The following is a 22,996-nucleotide window of genomic DNA, read 5'->3' as shown; positions in this document are numbered from 1 at the left end:
ATTCTACTAGGACATGACTCCAGCCTTGTGATGCAATATTCACAAAGAATAAGTAAGTCATTGAAAACTTGTATGATTTCATCCACTTCTACTTACAGTATAATAAAAATAAAAGTGTTCATTAATATGGGGAACCTTAATCCTGGTCCATGAGCACTTGAGTTAAATGCTAGAACTAAACTTAAGCAGCGCTTCCATTAAGAAATGAGCTAAAACTACTTTGTTGGCTTGACGAGCATAATATGGCTTGGAAGTAATTCATTAACATGGAATTGAATTAACACTGCTTTCAGCTATTCAGCCTAAGTTCTTGCAAATGTCAAAATTTCTATGTTCCTTCAGGTTGTATTTCATCTGAAGGAAAGGAGGAGCTGGAGACATGTGAAATTTCTGACAGGCTGTTGATTTTCCGTATGGATGAAGCATGTTTGAAAACTCAAAACTTGACTGATCTGCTGAAGCACATTCTCTGACAGACAATATAAAATCAATGCATCACATATTAAGAGTTTTTTTGGCGTGTAAGAGTTTTTGTTTGTGTGGGAGGTAGCGGAGGGATTGCTTTATTTTCTGTCATCGAAAATGAACAGCCTTACCTTAAGGTTTTTATAAACTGTCATCTTTAATCAGACACACACAGTAAGACTGTCAGTCCTTATAAAGCATCGGGGAAAAATAAAAAAAGCACAAAATATGAAGCTGTTCCCCATCCCATTCCTGTGCGTGTGCCCCGCTTCTGCGATGGCCTCAGTCAGAACTAAACCTTTTCTTAGCAGTGTCACAACAACAAGCTTTTCTGAAATGTGTCTTTATAATTCAGCGACGGAGACTTTATGAGAGCTTGTCAAAAAGAAAAGAGTTAGGATTCGCCTGCAAGAAACATTCATTCCCGCTGTTGACAGATATAAAGTACTAAATGTCAACAGCAAGGGACTCGTCAACTAAATGTCTTCTAAACACTCATTAAACCAGGGGGAGAAAAAAATTCAGTAGGTGGGTGTCAAATTGCTCCCTTAAGATTTCGATTCAGGTCAATTGAAGTAAACAGCGAGTGTATGAGAAGTTGCATCAAGCATCTGTCACGCTGAAGGACGAGTATTAACGATTCCAAAATAAAGATGCCAATATTAAGCATCACGGTGAGTACCGGCACCGTAACGAGAACCAGGAGTCGAGATTTCCTGACCTGAGCCCCGTTTGTTTCCCCGCACTGCAGAGGCACCACCTCCCTCCCTCCAGAGCCTCCCCCTCTCAAGGGAAGATATTGCCTGCCTTGCAAAAGCAAGGTTTAGATTAACTAAGTGATATTTTTTGCCTCTCTTTGAAGATAAGGGATATGTCTGAATGTAAGACTGAAAAAACAGTATTCATGGAATTTGGATGGTTATATTTTTAGGGGGCCACTGACTTTAGAAGTTTGCAACTAGTGTTTTCCTGTGTACGTAACAGCATCTCAGACTATTTTTATTTTTTTTTTTGGTAACTGAACTCCTTCTCCTCTGAATATTATTCAGTCTGAAACACAAACTTTAAGCAGTCAATAGTATAAGTTCCCTTTCCCAGCTCAAGTCGGTTTTATTGATTTCTCTAAAATCAAGTATTTTAGGTTTGATTTCAGAAAGCTAGAGACATCAGCCTTCATTGTTTAGCACTGTCTGTGCCATAAGATTATTTGACATTTTTCATCTACTTTAATAATAATGTATACCCCTTTGATTGATAAAATACCACCTATTGTTCTTAACCTACTTGATTACATTTAACATAGTCTAAGCCTACTATATGTAACTAATGAACAAATCTAATGTTCACACTCCTTTTGCTTCCCAAATAACACATTCCTCATATTATCAAATAGTCATTTTAGAGCACACAACCACAAGATAATACAGCGTGCTTTAAAATCAGATTAGTTGTTCATTATTACAGCTGTACAAATAAAAGGGATTATCAGCGAGGTACACCCGGGCTCTGAGTTATCCACACAGTTTAGTCTCAGTCACAGTTAGGGGTCATGAACACTGTTCAGCTGCACCATCAGCTGATGCCCACAAAGACCAAAGGACTTAGATGCCCCAAAGGAACCAATGACAACTTGGCCATCCCCTTCCAATTTCCCAATTTTTCAAAATAAACAGAAGATATAAATACTACGTACAGTACCTTTTACCTTGACATATCCTGAATTAAATAGAAGCTCGACACAATTATTCCCAAAGCAGGGAAAGCTAAACCATCACTGCTAATACGTACGTACCCACGCGTATGTACAGATTCTGTCCATTGTGTACCTCCCCCAAGGACAGGTTACTGGTGGAGTTTGAAACGTGACCTTCAGCAGAGCTGATTGCTACCACTTGGTGAGGAACATGCTGGTATCAATAGGCAGCGCAAGTAAATTACTATCCTCCTTGATTATTCCCTAAAGCATTTATTTTATTTATTGAAAGTGCAATCACTCTTTTATTAGCACTAACATAACTGGAAGAAACAGGAAATTCCAAAAATGCTATCAAGTAAAAAGCTACTGCTTTAAATGACGGAGACCAGTATAAATGAGCATAATCATTTAACTGTTAAATTAAAATGTCAAATTACAACCTGATCTCTTCCCCCTACTCTGATCAATCTGAAATACCAAGAACAAGCCAACTTTGCAGTGCCTTGGACCACGCACACACCTGAGCGTTAAGCTTTAATCTTCACATCTCAAACACCATCAGCACAGACAAATCAGTAATTTTGCCTTTCCTTCTCTTTTTCTTTTTTTTTTCTTCTTTCTGGTACTTTAATAAATCAACACTTTGTTTTTCACTTTCTTACTCTCCAGACTTTGAAATCAGAGGCAGCGGTTAGTGGCACGGCGCAGTCCTTCCCACCTGGCAAAGGGAAGATCCCCCCAAGACAGACACTGCCCATTCAACAGGGAGGTGGAGGGTGCCCAGTCCATTTACCCTCTCCGGTCCACTTCTTCACAAGGACACAATTTTGCTCAAGGAGCGACTGCTTCTTCCGAACCAATGAACACTTTGCATTCTCTTCCATCCTACAACCCTTTTAATTGCTCCTTGATCTTAATGAAGTGTGGCTGATATTAATAAATGGATACCCCCGCGGCCTTCATGCCCAATATCCAAACAACGTTCAACTGAGTTAGCATCAGCGGGGCTTTCACGATTCCAAACACCCTCATCCCCTCCATCTCCAGTCCCTCCTGTCCCTCCCCCTGAAGCTTCAAGACTGCAGACATCTGTTCTTCAATTGTCTGGTAATAAACATACTCTATAAAGCATATGTAAAATGATTATTACCCTGAAGAGCCAAGTGCCTTTCAAATGCCAGCTGAAACAAATAAACATTTAAAAAAAAAAAAAAAAAAATCCCCACCAAACAAATGTTACAACAGACATCACTCAGGCTGTTCAATATTCCACAGTGTAAGGGCTTCAGTATTGGTCCCGCATGTTCCCTTCCTCCAACCAGAGACATTAGTCCACAGACCAGTAATACCAGAGCTTTCACGATCCAAGCAGATGCTGGTTAGCACTGAAGGATGAAGAAAGCAACTGGCCTATTTTGATAACTTTTATACTTTGACACCTCCCGCAATATGTAATTAAGGAAAATCAGATGTGTATTCCTCTTCAATTTATAAGTGCAATTAGTTTTCGTATGTAGTTAGTAAAATCTATTCCCAGGAATCACCTCTGCTAGAATACTCACTTGTCTTCCAAAAATTCACCGTTCGTTTATTACGTGTGTGGTGGTGTCATTAAGTCCTGGTAATTAATCTGGGGCTTGGTGCGTCTCAATTGTCCTAGTGGAAATTAGGGACCCACATCCCAAATGACATAACATCTCACTTCCCAGCCCTGGCTTGATGCTCTGACTGAATCTGAGGGAAGAAAGACTTTGAAAACCATTTGTATGTATTTGCCCTTAACGCTTTCCACCTTTGTAAGTTCAGAGCTTCTCTAAACAAGCTTTTGTTACTGGAGATATGGGGGTTAACTTACAGCCCCCAGAAAGCTTGCTGACTCTATGTTCTTCAAAAGGATCCGGAGCCAAGCTCAACCTCAGTTTGTAAATAAAAAAGGCTCTAAAAAAGGCTAAAAAAAAAAAAAAAAAAAAAAAAAAAAAGCCATTATAACCAGGAAACTTAACGCTGCGATTGTGCAATTCTCTGATGTGATAGACAATGACACTTTTCATATCAGAAGTACAAAAAAAAAAGAGGAATTCAGACTGATGAATATGAATGCTCTGGTTACAACTCTCCACCTAACATTACTGTGCTGAATTACATTTTGAAGCCATCATTTAATGCGATGCTCAGGCTTTAAATCATCATGCCAGTGCCTGGTTTCTCAGTGATCCAGTTAGCTTAATACTTTTAGAAGCACTCAGCTTTCTAATAAAATCAGCTAGCCCATACAGTGCGAAAACTTCTCTGTCAACGTATTTATGTGAACTTGATACAAAAAAACCAACAAAAAAAAAATATCCCCCAAACCTTCTAAATAAAATATTGATCATTTTGAATTCAAAACAAATTCGTTTTAAGTCTGTACAAGCGACATCAATGAAAGATGATTGAGGCAGGCCATAAAGAACCTCAACAACAAATGGAAAATAAAGTAAGTGAAAACTTCACACCTTTGCAGCAATTACCTTCTTGAGAGCTTGAGACTTAATATAATAATGTCTAGAAAAGGGCAACAAAGATCTAACCAACAAGGAATGCACACATAAGATGATGTGCTAAAAATTATTGCAAGTGTCAATGTTTTAGCAAATCCACCATATTCAGCATTTTACAATCACAGACAGCATCGTACAGCAAATTTTAACAGGAGCCAAAGGGTAAAGTCAGTTTACTGGTAGCACAGGTCATTGCTATTGGCTCCCATCAGGAACAGAATTCCCTGTAGGGGATTATTATCAGCAAAATAAATCCAGTCCTATGGTCATCCCAGATACCCCATGCATCACGCACACGCCGAGGCTGAAAATCATGAGTTAAATTTACGACAGCAAGGACTCAAGCATTTACTCTGTCCATCATTAAAGTAGGTAAAATCACATTTAAATAGTTTCCACAGTCTTCACCTACACCCAAATTCACCCCGTTCTGCAGCGAGAAAAGGGTAAGCTGGGTCACGGAATATTTTCCTTCTCTTCGTACAGTTATTGATGAACTACTCGATGCAAGGAAGTTAAGATGTTGCAGATGGTTGGCATGAAAAATATATTGTACGCAGATACCTTAATCTTGATGCAATTATTTTTTATGAGGCAAATTATTTCTACTGCCTATCTTGCAAGCTGGTAATGAAAGTGAAGTGTTTGTGAGAAGTGCTATTTAAAGCAGAGCACTCGTGTTTGACTCGGATGGCAAAAGAAGAGGGAAAAATGAAGCAGAAAGGCAAATAGAAAGAAGTATTTTCACCAGTTTCTACATCAGAGTGAAGTATCTCATCAATAAAAATAAGAGCATCACCACCTGTGCTTGAAAGAAGCCTGTGAATTCATTAACGATTAAGAGATTGACGTCCATATCATAGTGGTCATATCTTGAATAGCATACTGCATCTTGACCATCGTCCTTCTCACAATAGAGTGGCTGAAATCTATAAACCATGCCACAGCAACATTTTTTTTTTTAGCATATTTATTTTGTTTAAAAGAGACAGAGGTTGAAACAAAATATGCTTAAGAAATCCATTTCATTATGGACATCTAGCAATAAATGAAGAGTATACACAACCCTTTTTTCAAGGGAAGATCTTAATCACTGTAATAAATCTTAGTATGTCCTCACAACAGGTGCTGTTCTCAAGATTATCCCAATATCTAGTGTCATGACATCAGAAATCCAAATTTAGAGGAATTCATACACTTTCCATTTGCATTTTTAAGTCGCAAATGAGCACAGTTCTCAGCTACCAAGACGTCAGCCAGGATATTCCTTCTGCAGGGGATCAGACTCCAATTACTTTTTATTACTGTTTTACTATTGCTTGCTTTTAGCATCTGAGAGACATACCCTGTTGCTTCATGATAGTGAGTAATACAAACAGAGCCAAGGAGGGAAATGCTCTCTAAAGGTTCTAACACCGAACGGGGAAGGACATGTCTGACGATAAAGGGAAACCCAGCAAGGAAAAAAGCAGAGGTGGAAGATTGACATTAACCGTGAAAAACAGTATTTAATTATGGCAAAACTAAGATGACGAACTGTTAGATTACAAAGTAAAAAGAACAAAATTCAAGTATCAGAGGTGAATGACTTGGTGAGAAAAGGCTTATTAAAAGACTTGCTCTGTTTTAAAGTTCCAGCAGTCAGTGATGCGCTGTGAAGATTTTAGTAACTGGCACAGCACTTTAGATTAGACATTTAATTTGCAGTCCACAAACCATACTTGTTTTATCAAAGAATGAACTTACCTTGCAGTTCATAAAGTATCCTTCTGACTTTTTAGTAAACATAATAGACAGTCAGGGATAAACAATTTGTGACAGGCTGCAACTAAACTTTTCCCAGCTTGGGTCAATAATAAATTACATTGTTCAATGAAATGGGGTCACCCAGGCAAGCAAACCCACTTGGTATGCTAGTTAATTTTGGAAAAGATTAAAGAGCACTGGCAACAAATTCAACTAGTGATTACTTTTTACACGTGTGCACAGCAACACCTTTACAGCAAGCCGAATCCTGTGGGATGCTATCTCAGAAGTCGCAGCGTAGCCATGAAGAAAGGTTAATTGTACTTCTTCTAATTCTTTGCATCTGTAGAAATATATAGAAAGTCTTACTTACCTGAGGAGGGGATGAAAGATGATGGTAATGTTCCTGGCTCCTGGCTTGCAGACAAACTTGGATCCTCCACCTTCAATTAAGTTATCATCTGGTCCTCCTGGAAAATAACATGAAACACGTTGTCTAACAGATCTGAACATCTCTTGATTTTTAGCTAGTAAGTGATAATTAAACATTTAGGTCTGTCTGTAAAGGCTTCATTCCTGGTGAAAGATTAGTAATTAATGTGATGATAACCCTTTCTATCCTCTCTCTGCGTAGGGAAAGTACTCCTAACGCAACAGGAACAACACAGATAGTATTTAGACACTGCTTTAGGCTCCTTTTTCCATAGTTAGCGACAGTATTGCAGAAAGACTGGTAAATGCAGGTGCCCTACAGCACAGGACCCAGTTACAACTGCAGAATTGTTTCCCAGCCCCATCAGATGAATTTATCAGTTGGGCTGAAGTCCAACGTACTGGACTGGAGGTGTTAACACGACACCCATCACACAGAGGAGAGATGCCCAGATACCACTAAGAGACTTGAGCCTCACGATTCTTCAAGTGTCACCCCACTGACAGATGGGGACCTCCAGCCTCAAGTTTCAGTGACTTTAGCAACTATTGGAATGGCCCAAAACTGAACACACAGCACTTGAGCACAAACTGAAATCAGCCTTTCTGAAAAGCACAAAGGCCTTCATCTTGTGTAATAAACACCCAAAGCCTTGTCCATGTGGCTAAGATGTCTTTTTCAAGCACACAGTGCTTGGAAAGGGTTTTAACAGGAGCATTTCACTGAATTTTCCTGCTTCCACATCGCTGTATGGAAGGCTCCTGCACCTCCGAGTGATGATGCCACCACTCAATCCCTTGGAAGGCAGCTTGGTTTTGATTGTGACCTGACACGTTAACTTATTTATTACGTTTACAGGGTCTCTCAGGAGTCCATGTCCTACACCAAGTGCTGTAATTCCCTGGCAGAAGTCCCATTTGCGTTCCAGTTCCAGTTGTGTACAAACAGGCTCTCAGCTACGGGAAAAATAAACTTGCTGCGTTTGGCACGTTCCTTGGTAGTAAAACAAGCTCAGAGAGCGTTATTTATACACCTCAGGCCCAGACTGCAGGACTTCCAAGTGGCACGAAAACACCCACTTGCGTGTCATTACATCCAAACCAAAGTCGCTTCCACAGGTAACTCCTAACACCAAAACACTTTAAATTAGGATAGTGAGAGAGAAAAAATGGAGGAGGGCAAATCTCGGTTTCCTGAAACCCTTGTGTTTCCTGATAGCAACAAAGCCCACTTGTTACCCTTCCAGAAGAGAACGTTTTTTGGAGAACAAAACAGATGTCCCACACGTAAGCAAATGATAACATCATCTCATTCTGAAATCAGCAGCAATTCTGCACATAATCCCTTGTATTTTGGTGATGCTCCCTTGTCACAAAGCACAGACCATCATCTTGCTGGTATCATCTGACAAGTAACCCCAATCAAGTAAGTTTTTTGGCTAAGAACCTTAAATAACCCAAAACACAAACTTAGGCAAAGTCTGTGTATCCCAAATATTATCAAGTTCTTTTCATTTTGGATGTGAACGCTCCTTAATGATTGAATAATAATAAATACAGAACCTAATCACATTATTGTGATAGCTTTATAGGCAGGAAAATGACAAAGTACTTGAAATCAAAACACCACCAGCAGATTATTGAATTTTTTGACCCTGACATCTGTCTGCCTCAGAAGGAGAAGAAGAATGTCTCCAAATTGGAAAGTGTACGAGGAAGAACACAACTGATGAGTGACTCCAATCTTCTTTTCCAAGTGAAGTTTCTATGCTTTAGGCCATTACCTCCAGCCAATCTACAATAAAAAAAGCTCTTCGATGATTTGACTTAATTGACCTTCCTGTTAACCTCACAGCAACGTCCAAGGACCCAGCAGGTCACCGGTGCCAGACCTTCCACCCTAAATGGTCCCTCCAGGTCTGAAGCGTTTTGTACAAAAATTCACAGCACTGGTATAGATTCAAAGATGCTGTTTCGGTGCCCCAGAAAAAAGGACAATATTAAATTCCCCGTGGAGCGGGAAATCCACACGTACATCCTCTGGATATCAGTAGTCACATTATTTCCACAAGCTGACTCAGCTCCCCAAATGCCCCATTAGGACTTGAAGCTTCGTGATAAATCCTACACTAACAGAAGGCCTCAGGAAGTGCGAAAAAGCAGCTGAGAACAGAGTTCATAAAGCTTTACTGGTTGTAATTAGAAAGAAGTAGCTCTTAAAAAAAAAAAAAAAAGTTCGCGGATTTCATTTTGCCTTTTAAAAAGTTAACTTGCACAATGTGACAGTTTAATCGTGCAAAAAAGAGGCACAACTTCTAGGAAAAGAAAATTATTCATTTCCCCTATTAATGTCAGACCCTGTAATTTCTAGTGGGGTCTGTATCTTAACTGACTTATTGAAGAATTCATCCAAGCATGAACTACTGAGGCATGAACTAGGAAATACCGACTCAAATTAAGAAAGGAGTGTTATTCTTGTTACAACAAGTCACCCTGCACTAATCAATATTATTGACTGGGATGAACTCCATCGCAAGGAATAAAACAATCTGTCTTATCTGCTTGGCCATATTATGCGAGATTTGAGAAAAACAGAACACTGGCACCAAGAGAAAAATAAGCTTTTACATCTTCTCCCCTCTTAGCTTTCAATTAATAATAACGAATGCTCTGCGTGTAGGTGTAAGCTACGGGGAAAAGTAATTTTGTTTGTATTTAAATATTTTACCTTGAGAAATACACCGAGACGTAAATCTTGTTCCTGATGATGCCTCGTACATACCAACAACTTGCTAATGCCGGCAGCTTGCGCTGCACCTCTTATCTTCACCTCCCCTGACCTGCCACCGTACCTCGACGGACCCAGAATCAAGTTGCCACAGCCGGACAGCAGCACAGCTCCAGTCCTGTACAGCCCCAGCACACACAGATCCTGCCATTTACCACCATTTCCAACACCAAAGTTTTGTTATATAGGGAAGAAGCCCAAATGGAAGCAAGGGAAAACTTACGATGCCTTTGCCTGTATATCTGAGTGCAAATCTCCAGTGGAAATTCCCCCTGACGACATCAAGGTCTGAAATGTGCATCGACATAGATCAGCCAACATGATACCTCCACTCCAGGTAACACCCTGTGCTGGAGAGCCAACAGGCACCTCCACAAAAATCCACCATTCTTAAACCTACATGCATCTACATAAAAGTACACCTCGTTCTGATTGACTCCTCCCAAGAGCATCTCTTGCAGGGAGGTGAACGATCAGTCATCCAAAGGAATCAATACCAGGCAGCGCCACAGAAAGCAGGTAGCAGGTGAAGGAAGAGTGGATAAAGTGCCCGGTGGTTTGTTGTTTTTTACTCCTTACCAAGATGATTATCAGAGAGGCAGTTTGCATCGTCTCTCCAACAACAGCTAAGCACACAAATGCTCTACGGCTGGGTGTCCCGGACGAGCAGACTCCACGAGAAGAAAACTATCTGCCTCATTAGGAAAAAAGAGCTGTAAAACCTAATTCTGAGTAAGCACTGAAGAGTTTCAACTCTATGTAAGTGCTCAAGTTTATTGCCATGACAGCTCACTGTAAGCACTTACTACGGGACTAACCATCCATGCTCACCCCCGTACAACATCAGGTTGTACACAGCATTCCAATAACCATCTGGACTGAGTACACACCATTGCTTCAGCAATGCCACACTACGGAAATCCTTCACTTAGGTTGCAAAGTTTGGGTTTTTTTGGGTTTGTTTTTTTTTTTTAGTGTAAGGCAAGAAACCATAATATCCACATTTCATAGGCACTAGCCAAAAACCATAAACTTTCACAGGCAATCGAAACGGGTGACCAAGAAAGCCAACGGCATCCTGGCTTGTATCAGCACTAGTGTGACCAGCAGGAGCAGGGAGGTGACAGTCCCCCTGTGCTCGGCACTGGTGAGGCCACACCTGGAGGTTGTGTCCAGGTTTGGGCACCTCAATCCCAGAGAGATCTGGAGGGGCTGGAGCGAGGGCAGAGGAGGGCAACGAGGCTGGGGAAGGGCTGGAGAATCAATCCTGTGAGGAGGCAGGGCAGGAGCTGGGAGTGTTCAGTGTGAGGAGGAGGAGGCTGAGGGGAGCCCTCATCCCTCTCTGCAGCTCCTGCCAGGACATTGCAGAGAGGCTGGGGCTGGGCTCTGCTCCCAGGGGATCAGGGACAGGACAAGAGGGAACGGCTGGAAACTGCCCCAGGGGAGGCTCAGGCTGGGCAGGAGGAGAAAATGTTTCCCAGCAAGAGTGGTCCGAGAGTGGAACAGGCTGCCCAGGGAGGGGGGAGTCCCCATCCCTGGGAGGGTTTCAGGGCCGTTGGGATGAGCTGTGGGGGGATGTGGGGTAGGGGAGAGCTTTGTAGAGTCGGGCTGAGGGTTGGACTCGATGATCCCGAGGGGCTTTTCCAGCCTGAGTGACTCTGGGGTTCTGTGAAAGTACTGTTGTTGAAGCAGTTCTTTCTTAAGAGCGCCAGCTTGATGATTTAATCTCTCTAGTAATAAATTATGAGACCAACAAAGAAAAAGAAGAAAAACTTTGAGGTGAAGTGAAATTTGTCAAACAGTTAATGATATCCTCATGCTGTGCTGGCAATGAAGTGTGCCCACCTGAATACTGCTGCAAGTGGGAGTCAGAGACAGGTCCATTAGTAACGCAGCTGAATGTTTCTGAAATGGAGCCTAAAATGTCATGCTTCAATATGAAAAGGCATTAGATTACCAAGAAAGCTCGAATCTCTGCATGCGTTTAAAGTCTGAACAAACATTAAGACTGCTTCAACTTTTCCATTCTGCTCAGTTTTTTAAAAACTTAAGTATTCATCATGGATATCCCAGGTTTGCTGCTAACACCCTGTTATCTCCATAGAGAGCAGCTCTCAGAAGAACGATGGCATGATTTCTTGTCCCAGAAGTGATCTCCCCAGAAAAACGGGAGTTTCTTCTCCTAGGAAGTAACTGAAGCTCAGAGCTGGCACCACAATTTGAGGTATACCTGGACTTTACTTACATCGTAAGGAAAACATACTGAAACACGTGATAGAAATGTGAAATATTCACATTCTTCAGAATTCTCAGAATGCTCTGCATATTAATTAAACAACTTCTTGGTATTCCTATACCTATTTTGTGTACTGAAACAATACTGAAGGCAAACCTGAAGTTAGATACACTCCATCACACAAATCACAGATCCTCATTTAAAGACAAAACCCTGGAACACACTTCAAGGAGTTTCCTGATCCATAATTGTGCAATGAATGAAATTCTGGTTACTTCTATAACCAGGGACTTCAATATCTACAGAAAAAGCTTGATCCTAATTTGTTAAAAATGATCACAGTGAGACTTACCCTGTGACTTTCTCATTTATCAAGATATCTCTATCACCAAATTAAAAAAATAAAAAACACCAAACAAAAACCACACGAACAAACCCCCACAAAAAAAAAAAAAAATAGAGACAATAATGGTGTTCATATTTCCTTTTCCTAGGGTTTTTGGTTTTGTTTTGTTGGGCTTTTTTAAACTGAAACAATTTTCTCCAGAAAGGTCCAAGATTTGTATTAAAGTTTTTACTCCTCAACATCATATTTGAAGAAAATCACACACCACTCCCTCTCTTGATCTGTTCCTTGAAGGACATGAAGACATCAGAGAAGAGGTAGCTCAGCATGTTATAAGAAACGCTTTGCACCTTTTAAAATCATAGTAATTTATTTTTTTTTTAACAACAGTGTAAGGAAAACTATCTCTAGTAAGAGTACTTTTAAAAGGGAAGATTTCTTACAACTGTCACTTCAGAGCACCATAACACATTACCTAATTCTTTCAGAGCTGTATCTATCTTAATGCTTTTCATCATAGAATCACAGAATGGTTTGGGTTGGAAGAGACCTTAAACCCCCCTGCCCCGGGCAGGGCCACCTTCCACCAGCCCAGGTTGCCCAAAGCCCCGTCCAACCTGGCCTTGAACCCTTCCAGGGAGGGGGCAGCCACAGCTTCTCTGGGCAGCCTGTGCCAGGGCCTCACCCCCCTCACAGGGAACAATTTCTGCCTCAGATCCCATCTAAATCTCCCCTCTGTCCGTTTAACCCCGTTCCCCCTCGTCCTGTCCCTCCCCCTGATGACGAGTCCCTCCCCCCTTTCCCACAGCCCCTTTCAGCCCTGGGGGGCCGCTCTAAGGTCTCCCCGGAGCCTTCTCTCCTCCAGCTGAACCCCCAACTCTCCCAGCCTGTCCTCACAGGGGGGCTCCAGCCCCCCCAGCATCTCCGTGGCCTCCTCTGGCCCCGCTGGAGCAGGTCCGTGTCCTTCTGCTGTTGGTGCCCCAGAGCTGGACCCAGCCCTGCAGGGGGGTCTCCCAGAGCGGAGCAGAGGGGGAGAATCCCCCCCTCGCCCTGTGCCCACCCTGCTCTGGGTGCAGCCCAGCACACGGGGCCTTTCTGGGCTGTGAGTGCACGTTGCTGGCTCATGTTCAGTTTTCCACCCATCAGCCCCCCCAGTCCCTCTCCTGGGGGCTGCTCTCCAGCCCCTCCTCGCCCAGCCTGGGTTTGTGCATCTTCAGTCCCAATACACTTTAAATCCTACTCTTCTGCTTTTGGCTGGGATGGAGTTGATTTTTTTTGTGGTGGCTAGTGTGGGGCCATGTTTTGGATTTGTGCTGGAAACAGTGTTGATCATTCAGGGATGTTCTAGTTCTCCCTGAGCAGCTCTCATACAGAGCCAAGGCCTTTTCTGCTCCTCACCCCACCCCACCAGCGAGTGGCTGGGGGGGGCACAAGGAGCTGGGAGGGGACACAGCCGGGACAGCTGACCCCAACTGACCCAAGGGATGTCCCAGCCCCTACGGCGTCATGCTCAGCCCGCAGAGCTGGGGGAGGAAGGAGGAAGGGGGGGACGTTCAGAGTGATGGTGTTTGTCTGCCCAAGTCACCGTTACGTGTGATGGAGCCCTGATGTCCTGGAGCTGGCTGAGCGCCCGCCTGCCCATGGGAAGTGGGGAATGAATCCCCTGGTTTGCTTGCTTGGGTGCGTGGCTTTTGCTTTACTTATTGAACTGTCTTTATCTCAACCCACGAATTTTCTCACTTTACCCTTCTGATTCTTCCTCCCATCTCACCAGGCAGTGAGTGGCTGCGTGGGGTTTATTTGCCATCTCAGGTTAAACCATGACACCTACCAGACAAAACACTTTTCAGACGCAAAGGTATCTGGCTAATAAGTAAACCCCTTTTCAAAACATCCAAGAAATATTAATGTGGTCACAACAGAACCAGCAAGCACCTGAAAACTATGAGTACCACGGGCAAACCTCCCCTCTTTGCTCTCTTCCCCTCCTATCCCCTGTGTTAGTACAGGACAACTTCACTAATCTCTCCATGACTGCAAACTTTTCAGCTAAACAGGTTCCAGGCACGTAGTGCACAATTCTTTGGCACCTCTCTGTGATCAAAGCATCTTTCCTAGTGAGCCACTTCACGTTAATCTATGCAACCATAAAAAGAATAAAGAAATAGGCTTTGAAGACACAACAATCAAGCAATCAACACAGCTTGCAAATCAATGCCACCTCCTCTACTCCGAGCATCAGAGCAAACTTACAGGAGAAAAGGAACCAGTTTAGATGTTACGGTCCTTCCCAAAAGTTCTTGATTATGTGGAGATCAACAACGTAGTTATTACCTGCACACCATCTTCAAGGTATGGAAATACAGATTTTCATTTAGTGTGAAAGGGAAGAAAGCAAGAGCTGCCCAAAGAGAGAAAAGCAGGTGGTTATAAAACAACTCAATAGAAAAAAGTGATTGATCTGTACTATTACAGAACAATAACTATGAAGTTTTATAACAGAATTCTCCTGCTTTTTCATATTTCTCTACATTACGACTCTATTGTCTTACAGCTACATCCCCTTAAAGCCACACACACAACACAAGCGTCAAGTCCTGTCTTCACTGTACTAATTCGCAGCAGTGGTTCAATTTATTGGCATGGACATTTAAGTTCTTTTTACAAGAAAACAAACACAATTGATCTTCTCTAAAATTCTTTTGCATGTCTTGAATCATCAACTGCATTCAGGCCATTTTTCAAGCTGCTCTAAGACACCCGCTTTAGTAGAGCCCACATGGTGCAGTGAATGCTTAAGGTAAGGGCTCAGCCATTAGCTCTCCTGATCTCAGAAGGGAAGAGGGAAGGGATGGAGAAGGATCTGGTCCACTCTCCAGACCGGTCTCTAGTAGGGAACAAAGCACACAGGGAATCACAGAATCATCTGGGTTGGAAAAGCCCTTGCAGCTCCTCCAGCCCCACCATGACCCTCCCCCTGACCGTTCCCAACTCCCCCAGATCCCTCAGCGCTGGCTCAGCCCGACTCTTCAACCCCTCCAGGGATCCCGGGGACTCCCCCCTGCCCTGGGCAGCCCATTCCAAGGCCCAACAGCCCCTTCTGCACAGAAATCCTTCCTCAGAGCCAGCCTGACCCTGCCCTGGGCAGCTTGAGGCCATTCCCTCGGGGCCTGGCGCTGGGGCCTTGGCTCCAGAGACTCATCCCCCCTCTCTGCCGCCTCCTGGCAGGGAGTTGCAGAGGGCCAGGAGGTCTCCCCTCAGCCTCCTCTTCTCCAGACTGAACCCCCCCAGTTCCCCCAGCCGCTCCCCAGAAGACATGTCCTCCGCTCAGGAATATCCACTCCCATCACCTGTCCCCCCCAAATTAATCCAGTATCCTGAACCTAAAAGTAGCTTCTGTGAGCACTTCAGGCACCTTGACCTTGGACAGGCAGCACTATGAGCACTGCGGCAGAACCGAGGTAGGTCTTCCTCGATGCTGAGCAGGTTTATCCAAGTGAACAAATATAACAGAAACCCCCATGTTCCAACCAGCCTGTGTGTGCAAGCCAGCTTCACAGAAAATAATCACTAAACTTCCAAATCCACAGATCCTTCCTTTTGAACAAACCCTGGTTTTGAAGACTTACACTTTTATTAAGAATACTGTTTGGCAGACAGCCTTGAAACACTGCACTTTCCTGCTGGTGTAGGTCAACTCTGGGTTAATAATTTTCTGTTTCTGAGCCATGTTCACTTCCTTTCTTGGTAGACTCCTACAAACCATACACGGGAGCTGTTACGGGTCTGCCAATGCAACCGGAACTGAAACTCAGCCCTCCAAGTAATACAGTAAAGCAAAAGCTTATAAATAAGTCAATTATACAAAAATCTTCTAGAAAGAACCACTTGAGGATTCTGCAGACCAGACAAGGGAGAGATCTCCTCTTCTAGTGGCATCTAGTCAATTCTTTTTGGCGGACTATTCTGTCTACTCCTATGTAGCAAAGATGTTCCCTCTGTCCTCCTGACCCACAAATTGCAGCAGAGAGCACTACACGGCTGCTGGTTCTGGCAGTGACCTACTGCCCGCTGACACCACACCTGGGGCTCCTCCTCAAAGACAACGGGAGGGAGGGGGGTGAGACCCACCAAACAAAAGAAACTCCATGTGTTATCAAGACAGAGGAGAATAAGCCCTGGCCAATACTTGATTACTTCCTTGCTGGAGGGGAGAAGCAATTTAGCAAAGGTTTCTGACAGAGGAAAGATTGCATTTCTTGTTTGCTTCTCTTAATCACAAGCTCTTTTTTTTAATCATGGCAACTGTGCATTTATAGACCAGACCATCAAGAGTAAGGGATTGATGTTTAAAAAACACACAGGCACCCTACCTTCTACCCAAATCAACAGAGATGATGACACTGACACTACAAGAGACCCAAAATCAATGGGAATTAGGTGGCTAACTACTTGTAAAATGCTGCCTGTCAGTCCTTGGGCCAGGGCTCCGCAGTGGGAGGGAGGGAGCTAGCTCTGAGATGATTAACTGTCTCAAAGGGCAGTGGACTGTTCCCAGCTTCCAGTCTGTCCATCACGTGTCACTGGCACTAAAATCTGCACAGGAGACACCAACGCTGCCGTAGCCAGGTACCGGTACACCCTAAATCCACACGGACTATATACTTTGATCTGTTCAGTTACTTTGTAAATATTTTTCTTCTTTGACAGAGATGTGGGGTGGGAATTAAGATAAAGATGTGAAGTGAGGAAAAAAAAAAAAAAACCAAACAATGAAGATGACCTTTAAGGTTATAAAGTACATCCCATTTCATTTCTGTAATATTTCCTTAAATGAAAAAAACTCTCAGCAGTTCTCCCAGAAGCAGCATTTGGGGTGATGCTCCCTAACATGGGTTGCAGAGCAGCTTTCCAACCTAAAAAAACCACCTTTCACTGGAAGAACAAATGTTGTTCAGAAATTTGAGCAGGGCTCCTCGCTGGTTCTCTGTTTGCTTCATGGAGCAATGGGGCTGTTGTGCCAGGGGACTAGTACCGACACTGAGCTTCCAAACTCTGCACCAAGCCTTTTTGCTGTGAGGTTGAGACCACATCAGTCACCACAACGATGTAAAATCCCAGCTGAGGTCAAGTCAAGTCTGATGGCTGGACCATCACAAATGCCTTGCAGGTGCAAAACTGGGAAAGAAGGGAAGAGAGCTGTTGTTAACGTTCAAGTTTGTGGAGCGCACGTTCAGCTTCAAATCACGCCGAAGGAAAAATCATTTCCAAAAGCAGGAGAGGTAATACTGCCACAAATTGCCTCTCTGCTCAAAGGGAGCACAAGCACAAGTCCTGCTCACCATGACGACAGCAGGCTGGCCTTTTGTTCTGCACAGGTACAGAGCTCCCTGCCATGGGAACACACATTGCTATCGAACGGTACAAATCAATCCAGGAACCAACAGGCAGCTGATGCAGATTTATGCAACCCAGACTTCATATGAAAGTTTTTACTAGTGCTGAACTGCAGATCTAGATTGATGTCATGGGTCTAATACAGCCTCTCTGACCTTGACCAGGTTTCTGTGTTTCAGTTGCCCAGAAGGGGAATTGAAATTGTGCCTCCAACCTTCCCCCGGTGAAGCTATTGTGAGAAATGCTATTGTGAGAAATGCTGTAGACAAAAAGGAACAAAGTTTTTTATTCACTGTTCTTGAATTCACGTTTACACTTCAGCTTTCCATTTTACACAGAACATGGCTCCAACCTACCAAACTGACTGCACCACCATTCACTGCCAGGGATTTCTGCCCGAAACAGCTTCTCCTGGTTGCTTCTGACCAACCGTTGTTACCCTTCGTTTACTACACAGCAGGTCTTCAGTAAAGAAGCTGATTTGGATGCAGTCACATAGCTGGTGCACAGACATATTGTTCTGCTGATGTTCCCATGCCCAATCCTTTTACGCTCTCCTATACTGTCTTGTCTGAGATCCAACACCATATGCATTTAAATAAGTTGCTCTTTAATGTTTCAAAACCTGATTTATTAGTTGCTCACACTCCATCTGCCTTGAAAAACTGCAGCGTGCCTTCACTTTCACAGGCTGTACAAAAGGTTGAGGTTCAATTTGACTCTACTTTATCATTTGATCAGTGTGTCAGCCACATATGTAAAGTCTCCTTTCAGCTACAGAAATTGTTTAAAATGCATACTTTTCTTTCTCCTCTTCCCCCCCAGGCCACGCGACTCAGCAGCAGGCACTTTGATTAATGTATTTGTCAGCTTGCATATTTACTATTTTGTTGGCTTCCCTAAAACTACAGTGTACAGATGTAAGCTCTTCCAAAGCATGGCTGCAGCATAAATCCTTATCCAAAGCCAGAAAACATGCTAGAGCTAATGAACTGTGATTACTTACACACTGCGTTCACTTTTCAACTATTTTCTTCTCAAAGCTTGCTTTATCTTATCTCTAGTAGTGGCAAATGGCTCCTACCTGAATTTTTTTATATTCCTGATGCGTCTTCTATTTAGTTTTAATGTCAGAAGAAAAAAAAAATAAGTGAGCAAACAGAGGAAGTAAGTGAAATAAGCCAAAGATATTTACTGACACACCGTCATTTATTGTGCTATAACTCTTATAAAACTGTTTAAAACTCCCCACGTTTCATCTTGTTTTTTAATACTTAAAAGTTCACGACCATTTTAGACAAAGGGATTGGTAGTTACAGCAAGATACAGCTGGTGAGGCTGTAGGCTTGTGGCATAAGGTTGGGCAAGGCTGTATTTCCACTCACCCACTTCTGAAAAGGGGTAGATTTGCTAGAACCCCTCTTAAGGGCCTGGTATGAGAAATAATGAAATAAACAGTGTAAAATGTTGTACGGTCTTCTAGGAGAAGTATATATCTATTGAAATACTTAGTTTTTTATCATGAGCACACAGGAAGGGAACAAGAGGATTCAGAAACTGTACACAGCTGGGGCTACAGCAGCCATCACGCTGTCCAAGAAAGCTGTCATAGACTTGTTTTCCACGTATTAATGAATGCATCAGTTCTAATGAAGATCAATATGCCAATCTTTTGACAAGTCTTGAAAATGTTACAAGCCTCGCATGTAAAACAAGGCAAAATAAATCCTACTTGGTTATTCAACACTGTGATGCCTCTATAAATTTATAACAACAAAACAATGTCCTTACTCCTCATCTGTGCATACACTCGTGTGAATTAATTCATTTTCCAGCAATATGTAGAATGATCCCTACTAATAACATGCGTTTTTCCCAAGGGAACCGAGATGGATTGTCCATGCCAGTGCACAAAATGCACAAAACAACCCCCCTGCGCCAGCAGAAATTATCAGATTGCTCAGAGTATGACCTGTCAGGCAGCATTTTTCAACCTGTTCATCCATAATCTCTTTTAGATGGGTTTTCCCACCTCCTTATCCTCCTTGCTTTGTTTTGCCTGAAATTCAATCAAAGATGAATTAGACTTTAGAAAACAACCAACACCGTGGCTATTAAGTCGCGCTGGAAATTCTAGATCCCTGTGTTAATATTGCTACAGCTTTTACTTCTTGCATTTTAATGCAAAATTGCTTCCCCCCCCCCCCCCCCCCGGAGACTGTCACCGATATTGGCACGGAATCACATGGGGCTCTAACAGAACTCCAGCGCCAATAAAAAGGAGGGGAACTCAACCCTCAGCAGACATTAGCAATTGCAGGAAAACAGCCAGAACTTTAATCACAATTCTTTCAAATGCAGCCAGGGATTCAGAAATGCTGTTATTCTAGGATATGACCCTAATACAGTGCTTAATCAAAGCCACTGCTAGCACAAGAATAACCTGGTGACTTTAATAAAACACAATTTCATAGGAGCCAATATGTCAGAATCACGCTGTATCTAATATAACAAACTCTAGAAAGAAGAATGACCAGTGCTTTCCATATATGTTTCTGTACATTTCTATAGACAGGAAACTCAAGATTTCTCCTAAGCAATGACAAAGAACTCCTAGGAGCTCTGTTTTACAGAAATAATTCTTAAAGTCTTTATTTTTTTCTTTTTACTCATTGCTACTGCAGTGCAGGCATCAAGGATGACAACAGCTCAAAAGGAACATGTTGAAAAAAAACCCCATATCAAGTACTAACAATTTTATTATTTTAAATTTTACCTTAAAGCATTCAACAGTCACAGGCTGAAGAAGCCAAGATTTGAATGTTTCAGCTTAATCAGAAAAAAATATTAATTTTTGTTTTCTGCTGATTCAGCAAGCTCTATCAAAAATAACTACCTAGCTCGGTAGTCTTACATCTTGGAATATCTTCTATTATCATTTCACAATTAAAAGAAATATGTGCTCTTTTGTTCAACCTCAAGAAGTGCACACACTAGTCCAGAGCAACTACAAACAGTAAAGGCAAAAGTTGAACTTGGCATCAAGCACTTATTTTAAAAGGTGGCGGAGGAACAGTCACAAACCAAAATTGTTCCTGTGCCTCGGAGTACATTCCCTAAGCGTGGAAGCTTCTTCTTGCAGTAACACTGAAAAGTCTGGACAACGGTATCTCCAAGCTGTGTTGTACCACCTATAACTGCAGTCTGCAAATCCATCATTCTCTCTTTAAAAATAGATGTAAGCCATTCTGCATCTGAAAGGAGTGCTGAGTTCAGAGGTCCCCCTCTGCTGTGGGCCTAACCTTTCAGCTTCAAAGAGCCACAAAACTTACTTTGAAAACTACTGTTCATCAAGAAAAAGCAGAAGCAGAAGAAGCCTTATCTGATGGAGGGAGTATTCAGAGAGCACTTCCCTCCCTCCATCCCTCCCCTCCGAGGGCTACTGACAACTGAGGAAAGGAGCCAAACTGTAACACAGGAGAAGGGTTGTGTTCTTCGGAGCGACACTCACTAATACAAAAGGTCCCACAACACAGGAGAAGCTGCAGATCTAAAAGGTTTCCCACCTCCCACAGAATTTTGAGATCTCTATCCTACTCCAGGGCAAGGTGTTGTGTTGTGGGGCTTTGAGAAAGAAGAAAGGGGGTCCCTGTGCCACCCAGAGGGACCTGGACAGGCTGGAGAGGGGGGACGTGCAAACCTCAGGGAGTTCAACAAGGGCAAGGTCCTGCCCATGGGTCGGGGCAATCCCCAGCACAAACCCAGGCTGGGCGAGGAGGGGATGGAGAGCAGCCCCCAGGAGAAGGACTGGGGGGAGTTGGGGGGTGGAAAACTGAACATGAGCCAGCAATGTGTGCTGGCAGCCCAGAAAGGCCCCGTGTGCTGGGCTGCACCCAGAGCAGGGGGGGCACAGGGCCGGGGGGGGATTCTCCCCCTCTGCTCCGCTCTGGGAGACCCCCCTGCAGGGCTGGGTCCAGCTCGGGGGCACCAACAGCAGAAGGACACGGACCTGCTCCAGCGGGGCCAGAGGAGCCACGGAGATGCTGGGGGGGCTGGAGCCCCCCTGTGAGGACAGGCTGGGAGAGTTGGGGGGTTCAGCTGGAGGAGAGAAGGCTCCGGGGAGACCTTAGAGCGGCCCCCCAGGGCTGAAAGGGGCTGCGGGAACGGGGGGAGGGACTCGTCATCAGGGGGTGTAGGGATAGGATGAGGGGAAACGGGTTTAAACTGAATTAGGTGGGATCTAAGGCAGAAATTGTTCCCTGTGAGGGGGGTGAGGCCCTGGCACAGGCTGCCCAGAGAAGCTGTGGCTGCCCCCTCCCTGGCAGGGTTCAAGGCCAGGTTGGACGGGGCTTTGGGCAACCTGGGCTGGTGGAAGGTGGCCCTGCCTGGGGCAGGGGGGTTGGACTAGATGGTCTTGGAGGTCCCTTCCAACCCAAACCCTCATATGAATCTATTCTAAGTTACTGGCTGGCACGGAGCAGCGGGCAGGCACTGAGTCCCAGCGTATGCTGCACCCCAGCAGCCATCAACAAGCACGTGCCTGTCAATCACGATGACCATGCTTCAACCTGTAAAATCAGGTATGAATTAAAGCAATAAGAGCATCCACAAAATGTTTTCGGTCTTTGTTAAAAAGTAATTTTTACCCTTAACAATAGGATTATTTTTTTTTTTAAGGCTGATGACTGAATCAGTTTTCCAGGCTTTTTTTTTTTTTTTTCAGAGCAGTGAAAATCAAAGGATTTAGGCATGAAAGATGACTCTGTGCCTCTCGCCACCAGCCAGATTCTGGAGCAAAGATTCTTCCCCAACATACTTTCAAAAAAAAAAAAATTCCTTCATACTTAACCAGAGGAAATACTAGGAGGAATCAAAATGAAGATGGAAACACCTGGTCTCAGGTGATGACCTCTAATGTAGAATAGCTTTTTACCATTAAAGTAAAGCTACACTCTGTAAACAAGCCATGCAATAAGTGATTAAAACCAGAGCTTTTCCTCTCGAGCTGTGATTACAGCGGGGACTTTGGTTGAAGAGGATAAGACTCCCTAACATCCCTAACCGACATCGCTGTGCTGGCAGAAAGCTCTGAATAGCTGTAATGCTGTAAACTCTGCCAGAAGACTGTTCCCCATTACCAGAACGCAACACGACATGCCTTTCATGGGATCATCGCAGATGAAGGTGGAAAAATATCTACTCTGTTCCCCGGAGAATAAATGACAAAGCCTTCCAACGCATTAGATGAGCTGGCTTGCTATGCTACCGTTTAACTCAAAGACTGCAGAAAAGAACAGTGAAAAGAAGCAGCTGAAATCAGAACAACATCGTGCAAACATCCATTATTCTT

General features: G+C 43.5%; 1 protein-coding gene across 1 annotated transcript in view; it reads right to left on the bottom strand.

The window, feature by feature from the left end:
• EXOC4 (exocyst complex component 4) overlaps positions 1-22,996 on the bottom strand; it is a 424,237-nt gene that overhangs the window by 217,608 nt on the left and 183,633 nt on the right. Inside the window, exon 10 of the mRNA XM_074903542.1 lies at positions 6,821-6,917. Within this exon, the coding sequence (XP_074759643.1) occupies positions 6,821-6,917 (97 nt within the window). The remainder of the gene's footprint in view (positions 1-6,820; positions 6,918-22,996) is intronic.

Source organism: Athene noctua, chromosome 3 (genome assembly GCF_965140245.1).
Source record: "Athene noctua chromosome 3, bAthNoc1.hap1.1, whole genome shotgun sequence".
In the NCBI taxonomy this organism is placed as follows: Eukaryota; Metazoa; Chordata; class Aves; order Strigiformes; family Strigidae; genus Athene; species Athene noctua.
This window is presented reverse-complemented; position numbering and strand designations above follow the sequence as displayed.